Consider the following 12132-nt stretch of genomic DNA (forward strand, 5'->3'; position numbering starts at 1 on the left):
AATATAGCCTAATGCATCCTACACACATGATTACAAGATTCTGTTCAATGATAAAAAAAAAAATGCTGGCTTAGAAAATGAAGGTATCATATCTACACCCCCACATACAGCTAAACTGGCTTAATTCTGCAGATAAGAATCTGCAACCTGTTTGCTACTGTTTGGATCCTGAATAATTTGTCAATACCTTGGTACACTCACTTTCAAACAAAGTGCTACATATAATATTGATGAGTATATAGCGATACTAGAACTTTTTAACTTTAAAGGTTTTAAAAGTTTTTAAAAAGTTGCCAAAATTGAATTTTTGATGTCTAGTCAACAGTCTAGAAATCTTATTTAAACTAAGAAGATATATCCAATCAACTAACTTTTGTAAATAAAAATAATAAGGGAAAAGAAGTATTTTCCACAGTTAAATCATATAAATAATTAATATAACTGTAAGCACAAATGTCTTTTCAAATTTATAGAATGAACTGAAATTAACAGGCTAATTTTACAAGTTAACCAGAAGATTCATTAAATTAAGCAGAAGCAGAATTAGTTATCTCAATTAAGGAAAAGTTTTCATAAGGCTCTACATTAACTATATATTCTTAAGATTTGTTATGCCTGATATAATTGGCCCAATTTTACTTTATACTCAATATATTTATGCCCTTTTTACACTATGATGTATTGTTTATAGCATGATAAACATTTACTGCAAACGTTCTGAACTAATAAAGCATTTACATTTGGCAATATTAACTTCAAAACCAAAAGTTTTAAAAGTAAACCCATTTTTTTTTTGACTAATAAAATATAAATGATTTAACAATTCTCACAAAATCTCACAGAACTGAATGAAGGAAAATCATCATTACTGTTTCTACAACTACAGAATTACCAAATGTTAGATCATAAACTTGTGATTCTTTAGTGAAGTGAGACATGTAATCACGACACATTTATAGTGAATCCTTGCTATTGCCTTATTTAAGGAAGCAACATTTCTTAAATTTCTGATACTCAGCATATTAATATACTTACATATCATGTTATCAGAACTGTTAAAAAAACAAAACTGACCTTCTTGCACACTATAGTTCTTTGTTACCATGCACATGGGAAATTTCTAACCCCTAAATAATTTAACTTTTAAAGTTTAAAAAAGATTGAAATAAAAATTAGGATATCAAATTATTGAGCCAATCTCTGAATTAAATCTACATTATCTAATTTTCCCTCAGAAAACCTCAGCTCAATGGGTAATATTATCACCCTCATTTGATATCTGACATTCTGAAACATTATAAGACCTACCCAAGGTTGCATAATCAACGAAGGAAATCTCAGTTCTGTCTGATACTAAAGTCCAAGGACCCAGTTCTTAATGACTGTATTATACTTCCTTTAACATTACTTGACTAGATGTTCAGAAAGGTAACCTTTAAATTAAGTATCTGGCTATCCAAATGATTTAAAAAAAAATTATCCTTAATCCAATAAAAATTATTTTAGAATATTTTAAGATTTTTTTAACCACTTGTATTGACTGTAAGAGATAAATTTTAAATAATAAACATGGCAAGGCAGTCCATTTTTCTTCATATAAAGTCTTAGAAACTTAACTAATCAAGTTTTTCCTATAAATATAATCTTTTTAAAATTCATAGGAAATACAAAATAAATCAATGACATAACACTGCTGCTGCTGCTAAGTCACTTCAGTCGTGTCCGACTCTGCGACGCCATAGACAGCAGCCCAACAGGCTCCCCCATCCCTGGGATTCTCCAGGCAAGAACACTGGAGTGGGTTGCCATTTCCTTCTCCAATGCATGAAAGTGAAAAGTGAAAGTGAAGTCGCTTAGTCATGTCTGACTCTTAGCAACCCCATGGACTGCAGCCTACCAGGCTCCTCCGTCCATGGGATTTTCCAGGCAAGAGTACTGGAGTGGGGTGCCATTGCCTTCTCCGGACATACCACTACACACCTACTAAAATAGCCAAAATCCAAAACACTGACTATATCAAATGCTGACGAAGATGTGGAGCAATAGGAACTTTGTTTCTTTGCTAATAGGTATGTAAAATAATACAGCCACCATGACAGATAGTTTGGCAGTTTCTTACAAAGCTAAAAATACTCTATAATATACAGCAATCATGTGCTTTGGTGTTTACTCAAATCAGCTAAAAGTTTATATGCACACAAAAATCTGCACATGAACATTTATAAATTTAAATCATAATTGTCAAAAAAACGGAAGCGACAACACGTCCTTCAATAGGTGAATGGGTAAATAAACTAGGCCTATGTACAAAGTAAAATATTATTCAGTGACTAAAAGAAATGAGGGATCAAGCAACAAAGACATGAAGAAATCCTTAAATGCATATTACTAAGAGAAACCAGTATGAAAGGCAACCTACTATATGATTCCAATTATATGATATTCTATAAAAGATAAAACTCTAAAGACAGAAAAAAGATCAGTGGTTTCCAGGGGTTAAGAGAGAAGTGTGGAAAGGATGCAAAGGTGCAGCACTGAGTATTTTTAAGTGTACCTTTTTTGCATGATGGAGAAGGAAATGGCAACCCACTCCAGTGTTCTTGCCTGGAGAATCCCAGGGACAGAGGAGCCTAGTGGGCTGCTGTCTATGGGGTCACACAGAGTCGGACACAACTGAAGCGACTGAGTATTTTTAAGTGTACCTTAAAGCAAAAAACATCTACTTCTGCTTCAATGACCACACTAAAGCCTTTGACTATGTGGATCACAACAAGCTGTGGGAAATTCGTAAAGAAATGGGAATACCAGACCACCTTATCTGTCTCTTGAGAAACATATATGCAGGACAGGAAGCACCAGTTAGAACTGGACATAGAACAATGGATTGGTTCAAAATTGGGGAAGGTATATATCAAGGCTGTATACTGTCACCCTGCTTATTTAATGTACATGCAGAGCACATCATGTGAAATGCCAGGCTGGATAACTCACAAGCTAGAATCAAGACTGCAGGAAGAAATATCAACAACCTCATATATGCAGATGATACCACTTTAATGGCAGAAAGCAAAGAGGAACTAAAGAGCCTCTTGATGAAGGTGAAAGAGAAGAGTGAAAAAGGTGGCTTAACAATCAGTCCATCCTAAAGGAAATCAGTCCTGAATATTCATTGGAAGGACTGATGTTGAAGCTGAAACTCCAATACTTAGGCCACCTGATGCAAAGAACTGATTCATTGGAAAAGACCCTGATGCTGGGAAAGATTGAAGGCGGGAGAAGGGGACAACAGAGGACGAGATGGTTGGATGGCATCACCGACTTGATGGATCTAAGTGTGAGTAAATTCTGCGAGTTGGTAATGGACAGGGAGGCCTGGTGTGCTGCAGTCCATGGGTTCCCAAAGAGCTGGACAGGACTGAGTGACTGAACTGAACTGACCCATTTTTCAGTCAGGTTGTTTTTTCATGTTGAGCTTTATGATTTCTTTGTATACATTGGATATTAATCCTATATTGAAAATACCATTTGTGAATATGTTCTTATTCAGTACGTGGCCTTTTCGCTTTCTTAGTTTTCTTCACTGTGCAAAAGATCTTTAGAGTGATGTAGTCCAATCTGTTTCTTTTTGCTTTTGTTTCCCCTGCCTGAGGAGATATATCCAAAAAAAAAAACCAACTAAGATTGATGTCAAAGAGCATACTGCCTATGTTTTCTTGTAAAATGTTTATGGTTTTGTGTCTTATATTTAAGTCTTTACTCCATTTTGAATTTATTTTTGTGCAGTAGTCCACTTTGATTCTTTTGCATGTAACTGTCCAGTTTTCGTCATGTAATACCATTTATTAAAGAGGCTGTTTTTTCCCCATTGTAAAAAAAAAAAAAAAAAAAAAACTCAATATTAAAAAAACAAAGATCACGTCATCTGGTCCCATCACTTCATGGCAAAATAGAAGGGGAAAAAGTGCAAACACTGACAGATTTTCTTTTCTTGGGCTCCAAAATCACTGTGGATGGTGATGGCAGCCATGAAATTAAAGGATGCTGGCTGGGCTTCCCTGGTAGCTCAGTGGTAAAGAATTTGCCTGCCAAAGCAGAAGACACAGGTTTGATCCCTGATCTGGGAAGATCTCACATGCAGTGGGACTTGTGCCACAACTACTAAGCTTGTGCTCTAGAGTCCGGGAGCTTCAACAACTGAAGCCCATGTGCCCTAGAACCCGTGCTCCACAACAAGAGGAGCCACTGCAATGAGAAGCTCACGCACCACAAGAGAGTAGCCCCCGCTCGCCACAACTAGAGAAAAGCCTGTGCGGCAATAAAGACCTAGCACAGCCCAAAATAAAAAAAATTATTAAAAAAAAATGATGCTTGGTCCTTGAAAGAAAAGCTGTGACAAATCTACACAGCATATTCAAAAGCAGAGCTATCACTTATCCAACAAAGGTCTATAGTCAAAGCTATGGTTTGCCAGTAGTCATGTAGAGACGTGAGAGTTGAACCTTAAAGAAGGCTGAGCACCAAAGAATTGATGCTTTCAACTGCTGTGCTGGAGAGGACTCTTAAGAGTCCCTTGGACAGCAAAGAAATCAAACAAGTCAATCCTAAAGGAAATCAATCCTGAATATTCACTGGAAAGATTGATGCTAAAGCTGAAGTTCCAATAATTTGGCCACCTGATACAAAGAGCTAACTCACTGGAAAAGACCCCAGTGCTGGGAAAGACTGAAGGTAAGAGTTAAAGAGGGCAACAGAGAATGAGATGGTTGGATGGCATCACTGAATCAATGGACATGAGTTTGAGCAAACGCAGGGAGATAGTGAAGAACAGGGAAGCCTGGCGTGCTGCAGCTCATGGGGTTGCAAAGAGTCAGACATGACTTAGCAACTGAATAATGAACAATAATGGAGACAGGAAATTACATATTTGCATAATGCCTTATGCATCCTGCATTGGTGTGGTACATTTGTTACAAATGATGACTATGAGGCCAGGAGATTGATAACTGACAGAAGGGAAACTTTACAATATAAAAAAATAATACATTAATGTGCTTTATAGGAAAAACTAACAACTGAATGGATCATACCATCTTCAGAGAGGACATTATATGACAGTTTAATAACCATTAATTAAATCTTTCATACACCAAAAATTTTCATCTTAGTCTCTATCAGGACATTGAAAACTTTTTAATTAATTAATTTTAACTGGAGGCTAATTACTTTACAATATTGTGGTGGATTTTGCCATACATTGACATGAAATCAGCCACGCGTGTACACATGTCCCCTATCCAGAAACCCCCTCCTACCTCCCTTCCCATCCCATCCCTCTGGGTTGTCCCAGTGCACCAGCTTTGAGGGCCCTGTTTCATGCATCAAACGTGCACTGGTGATCTAGTTCACATCATGTGTATAACAGAAAATGGGAAATTACTATATGCAGTTCAGAAATTAGTCTATAAATAGTATCATTTAGCATCTACTCAATAAACAAACAAGCAAAGAAAATCTGTGGCTATCAAGAAATACATTTTCTTTTAGCTATTTGATGTGTAGTCTCTCTGTAAGACAGGAACACAAATAATAATGGCTCATTATCTTCCAGTATTCCTTAATAAAGAGACAAAAATACTTTCATTTAGACATACCTTAACTATTTCTTCAATGAAACAAATGTGAGAGACAGGATCCCTCTTCTTGGTTAATATTTTTTGTAGATGTTGCACCTAAAAGGAAGGAAAAGAGGGAAAACATATATAATTGAGTATTTTCAAATGTAACAAGCATAGAGTACAGGTACTAGAAACACTAAGGGGAAGGGGAAAAGCATTTCGCTAGAGCCCTTACATACATTATAATTAGTTACGGAGGTATTTTGAACTTTCAGAGATTTTAAGAAAGCTGCCCAAGATCACACAACTTTGAATAACTAAGAATTAAACCACAGCTCAGCAGGTAGATTCTGCCTGCAATGCAGGAGACACAGGAGACACAGGTTCAACTCCTGGGTCAGGAAGATTCCTGGAGGAGGAAATGGCAACTCAATCCAGTATTCTTGACTGAAATGAAAACTCCCATGGACAGAGGAGCCTACTGCACTATAATCCAAAGGGTTGCAAACAGTCAGATACAACTAAGTGCACAGCATGCTAACCCATAATTAATACTATTTTTTACTCTCTCAAATATTTACCTGACCACAAACAGTAAAAATATGATCCACAAGTTTCTCCATGTTGGTCCAGAGGGAAGCACGAAAAGCTGCAGTGTTCCCTGGGGTTGGCATGGTAGATCGTCCAGGTCCCCCTGTTTATGAGAAACAAAAAAACAAACAAAATAAAATGTTTTAAATTTAACAAAATGTATGTTATTATGAAAAGCATATACAGGCTAACAAATGAGAAGTTTCTTTATGAAGAAATAATAATTTATCATGAGTGATATAAAAAAGAATCTTAACCTTTTGTTTTTAAGAAAGAAAATAAAACCACACACACACACACCCCATCACACACACCCAACAAGGATAATACAGAAAACAGGAATTCCCTGGAGAAGGAAATGGCACCCATTCCAGTATTCTTGCTTGGGAAACCGCATGGACAGAGGAGCCTGGCAGGTTACAGTCCAAGGGGTCACAAAGAGTCAGACACTACTGAGTACGCATTCACTAAAACTCTCCACAAAAAGAACAAGACACTGCAGTTTAGATATCTCGTTTGTTAAATGAAAGTATTAATCTTGACTCTATAAATTCATAAATGTAACATTCTATAAACATTTTTAATTTGAATATAGTTGATTTATTCTATAATTCTTTATAACAGTTTTTTCCCCCAATCAGAATAGATCTCCATTATAAAATACCCTTAATGGGAACCTTAAAACCCCTGCAAATTAAGACTACGCTCCCATTTTCTGTAACTTCTCCTGTTTCCTCTTAACCTGACATCCCATGAAGGGATATGACATATCTGATTTTCTGCTTAATTTCAGATAATGTCATTTCACTGCTTTCCACTCACAAATGGGTTGTGGCCTTGCGGATCTGAAGTAGAATCAGTAGAAACATATTGGTATTTACTCAAAATAAAGTTCTTAAAAGCCACAAAAGCTAGAAAATAAATAAGAATTTTGGATAGCTGTTTTTTTCTTTTTTGGGATCTTCAGGCCTTTAACATAAACAGTGAACAAACCAGAATCTTAAAAGTATAGAGGAACAGAAAATTTTTTAGTAAAACAAGCAAGAAGATCGCTATCACAGGTGAGAGAGTTTTAAATATAAGTTTGCGCCCCCAAAGCCATCGATATATTATAACTTCATGAAAATGTGACCAAGGATACTAGCATTGGTATCAGCCTCCAACACATGTGAGTGAAAACTTATCATGTATTTTTTAATCCATTTGAATATGCCCCAGCTCACCATTCTGTCAAAGAAAAAAAACTCAGTAACACTGAAAGAGAACATTTTCCATTCCATGATATTCTACAGGAGCCATGAATTTCTATTCAATGGAGTATTACTCAGCCATTAAAAAGAATACACTTGAATCAGTTCCAATGAGGTGGATGAAACTGGAACCTATTATACAGAGTGAAGTAAGCCAGAAAGAAAAACACCAATACAGTATACTAACACATATATATGGAATTTAGAAAGATGGTAACAATAACCCTGTGTACGAGACAGCAAAAGAGACACTGATGTATAGATCAGTCTTATGGACTCTGTGGGAGAGGGAGAGGGTGGGGAGATTTGGGAGAATGGCATTGAAACATGTATAATATCATGTATGAAACGAGTCGCCAGTCCAGGTTCGATGCACGATACTGGATGCTTGGGGCTGGTGCACTGGGACGACCCAGAGGGAGGGTATGGGGAGGGAGGAGGGAGGAGGGTTCAGGATGAGGAGCACGGGTATATCTGTGGCAGATTCATTTCGATGTTTGGCAAAACTAATACAATCAAGACAGTATGGTACTGGCACAAACACAGAAATATAGATCAATGGAACAAAATAGAAAGCCCAGAGATAAATCCACGCACCTATGGACACCTTATCTTTGACAAAGGAGGCAAGAATATACAATGGATTAAAGACAATCTCTTTAACAAGTGGTGCTGGGAAATCTGGTCAACCACTTGTAAAAGAATGAAACTAGAACACTTTCTAACACCAAACACAAAAATAAACTCAAAATGGATTAAAGATCTCAACCTAAGACCAGAAACTATAAAACTCCTAGAGGAGAACATAGGCAAAACACTCTCTGACATACATCACAGCAGGATCCTCTATGACCCACCTCCCAGAATATTGGAAATAAAAGCAAAAATAAACAAATGGGACCTAATTAACCTTAAAAGCTTCTGCACATCAAAGGAAACTATTAGCAAGGTGAAAAGACAGCCTTCAGAATGGGAGAAATAATAGCAAATGAAGCAACTGACAAACAACTTATCTCGAGAATATACAAGCAACTCCTACAGCTCAACTCCAGGAAAATAAATGACCCAATCAAAAAATGGGCCAAAGAACTAAATAGACATTTCTCCAAAGAGGACATACAGATGGCTAACAAACACATGAAAAGATGCTCAACATCACTCATTCTCAGAGAAATGCAAATCAAAACCACAATGAGGTACCATTTCACGCCAGTAAGAATGGCTGCTATCCAAAAGTCGACAAGCAATAAATGCTGGAGAGGGTGTGGAGAAAAGGGAACCCTCTTACACTGTTGGTGGGAATGCAAACTAGTACAGCCACTATGGAGAACAGTGTGGAGATTCCTTAAAAAACTGGAAATAGAACTGCCTTATGATCCAGCAATCCCACTGCTGGGCATACACACTGAGGAAACCAGAAGGGAAAGAGACACGTGTACCCCAATGTTCATCGCAGCACTGTTTATAGTAGCCAGGACATGGAAGCAACCTAGATGTCCATCAGCAGATGAATGGATAAGAAAGCTGTGGTACATATACACAATGCAGTATTACTCAGCCATTAAAAAGAATACATTTGAATCAGTTCTAATGAGGTGGATGAAACTGGAACCTATTATACAGAGTGAAGTAAGCCAGAAAGAAAAACACCAATACAGTATACTAACGCATATATATGGAATTTAGAAAGATGGTAACAATAACCCTGTGTACGAGACAGCAAAAGAGACACTGATGTATAGAACAGTCTTTTGGACTCTGTGGGAGAGGGAGAGGGTGGGAAGATTTGGGAGAATGGCATTGAAACATGTAAAATATCATGTATGAAACGAGTTGCCAGTCCAGGTTCGATGCACGATACTGGATGCTTGGGGCTGGTGCACTGGGACGACCCAGAGGGATGGTATGGGGAGGGAGGAGGGAGGAGGGTTCAGGATGGGGAACACATGTATACCTGTGGCGGATTCATTTTGATGTCTGGCAAAACTAATACAATTATGTAAAGTTTAAAAATAAAATAAAATTAAAAAAAATAAATAAAAATAAAAATAAAAAAAAATAAAAAAAAAAAAGAAATATATGGGAAAAAAAAAAAAAATTTGGGAAACCACCTCTTGTGTTTAGTTCCTCATCATACCAGGTTCTGATGTTCCTGGTTATTTAGAATTAAGCTTGTTTTATACATATATACACATACACAAAAATTAATATGGGTGTATATGTATAACTGAGTCAACTTGTTATGCATCTGAAATACTGTAAGTCAACTACACTTCAATAAAATATATACATTTATAAAAAGAAAGGATCTTGGACACAGGCGGATTCAAGTCACCAAGTATAGTTCTAGCCTTCTCAGAAGCTATCTTACGGTAGCTAAGTTCTTTATTTGTGCTTGACCTAAAAGTGCAAAGTATAGGGACAGTAAGTATGGCACATTAATCAAGTGAGTTTGGTTTCAGGTTATCACCTGCTGAATATGTATGTGGTTAATTTTATTATTCAGTATGTTGCTGGTATGAGGAAGAAGTCCCTTAAAGAAGTCATGTAGGAATGAAAGATGCCCCTGCCATTATATTCTTAGTAGGAATGTCCTCATATTTGTTCAGACTTCAGTTATGTTCTATGTACAACTAACACTTACAGTTTCAAAAATGCAGATTTTTCTTTGTATCTTGTCTTCATAATAAGGAAATAACTTAGTAAATCATATAAATTGATACACCATGTGCCTAAAAAATGCAGAAAATATTTCTTCCCCCCCTTCAAAAAAAAAGGAATTAATAAAAATGGTTTCCTAGGGGCAGCTGCAGTGGTAGGAAGTAGAACCAGGTGAGAAGAATAGAGATAGAAGCAGTGAGTCTCTGTGAATCATACAAATATTTTACATATTTCAAAGTAAATTTAAATTTACAGGAATGAAAAAAAGCAAACTCAAACTAAACACAAACAAATACAGAAACACATAAACCTCATGGTACGTCAAATTAGTAAGATAACCATACACAGGAAATTAATTATTTCAAGGAATTTTAAATTACAGCATTCTGACTTTGCTGCTGCTGCTGCTAAGTTGCTTCAGTCGTATCCAACTCTGTGCGACCCCAAAGACGGTAGCCCACCAGGCTCCCCCGTCCTTGGAATTCTCCAGGCAAGAACACTGGAGTGGGTTGCCATTTCCTTCTCCAATGCATGAAAGTGAAAAGTGAAAGTGAAGTCGCTCAGTCATGTCCGACTCCTAGCGACCCCATGGACTGCAGCCCACCAGGCCCCTATGTCCATGGGATTTTCCAGGCAAGAGTACTGGAGTGGGTTGCCATTGCCTTCTCTGATTCTGACTTTAATAAGATACATTTTAGGGGCAAAATGAGTTGCACATTTATTTGCTTAACAGATGTGTTGCTTCACTGATCGCTGAGGAAGGCTTTCTTATCTCTCCTTGCTATTCTTTGGAACTCTGCATTCAGATGCTTATATCTTTCCTTTTCTCTGCTTTTCACTTCTTTTCACAGCTATTTGTAAGGCCTCCTCAGACAGCAATTTTGCTTTTTTGCATTTCTTTTTCTTGGAGATGGTCTTGATCCCTGTCTCCTGTACAATGTCATGAACCTCCATCCATAATTCATCAGGCACTCTGTCTATCAGATCTAGTCCCTTAAATCTATTTCTCACTTCCACTGTATAATTATACGGGATTTGATTTAGGTCATACCTGAATGGTGTAGTGGTTTTCCCCACTTTCTTCAATTTAAGTCTGAATATACCAATAAGGAGTTCATGATCTGAGCCACAGTTAACTCCCAGTCTTGTTTTTGCTGACTGTATAGAGCTTCTCCATCTTTGGCTGCAAAGAATATAATCAATCTGATTTCAGTGTTTACCATCTGGTGATGTCTATGTGTAGAGTCTTCTCTTGTGTTGTTGGAAGAGGGTGTTTGTTATGACCAGTGCGCTGTCTTGACAAAACTCTATTAGCCTTTTCCCTGCTTCATTCCGTACTCCAAGGCCAAATTTGCCTGTTACTCCAGGTGTTTCCTGACTTCCTACTTTTGCATTCCAGTCCCCTATAATGAAAAGGACATCTTTTTTGGGTGTTAATTCTAAAAGGTCTTGTAAGTAGGTCTTCATAGAACCGTTCAACTTCAGCTTCTTCAGCATGACTGGTCGGGGCACAGACTTGGATTACTGTGATACTGAATGATTTGCCATGGAAACAAAGAGAAATCATTCTGTCATTTTTGAGATTGCATCCAAATACTGCATTTCAGACTCTTTTGTTGACAGTGATGGCTACTCCATTTCTTCTACAGGATTCCTGCCCACAGTAGTAGATACAGTGGTCATCTGAGTTAAATTCACACATTCCAGAACATCTTATTTCACTGATTCCTAGAATGTGGATGTTCACTCTTGCTATTTCCTGTTTGACTACTTCCAATTTGCCTTGATTCATGGACCTAACATTCCAGGTTCCTATGCAATACTGCTCTTTACAGCATCAATCCTTGCTTCTATCACCAGTCACATCCACAACTGGGCAGAGTTCCAAAGAATAGCAAGGAGAGACAAGAAAGCCTTCCTCAGCTATCATTGCAAAGAAATAGAGGAAAACAATAGAAGGGGAAGACCAGAGATCTCTTCAAGAAAATTAGAGATACCAAGGGAACATTTCATGA

General features: G+C 37.2%; 1 protein-coding gene across 2 annotated transcripts in view; it reads right to left on the reverse strand.

The window, feature by feature from the left end:
• The window catches only part of COG5 (component of oligomeric golgi complex 5), a 285394-nt gene that overhangs the window by 108774 nt on the left and 164488 nt on the right, over positions 1-12132 (reverse strand). For both annotated transcript variants that reach the window (XM_044946598.2, XR_006552749.2), the window contains exons 9-10: positions 6197-6309; positions 5652-5729 (exon numbers count right to left, since the gene is read on the reverse strand). In XM_044946598.2, coding sequence (XP_044802533.2) covers positions 5652-5729; positions 6197-6309 — 191 coding nt within the window. The remainder of the gene's footprint in view (positions 1-5651; positions 5730-6196; positions 6310-12132) is intronic.

The sequence above is a fragment of the Bubalus bubalis genome, chromosome 8 (assembly GCF_019923935.1).
Source record: "Bubalus bubalis isolate 160015118507 breed Murrah chromosome 8, NDDB_SH_1, whole genome shotgun sequence".
In the NCBI taxonomy this organism is placed as follows: Eukaryota; Metazoa; Chordata; class Mammalia; order Artiodactyla; family Bovidae; genus Bubalus; species Bubalus bubalis.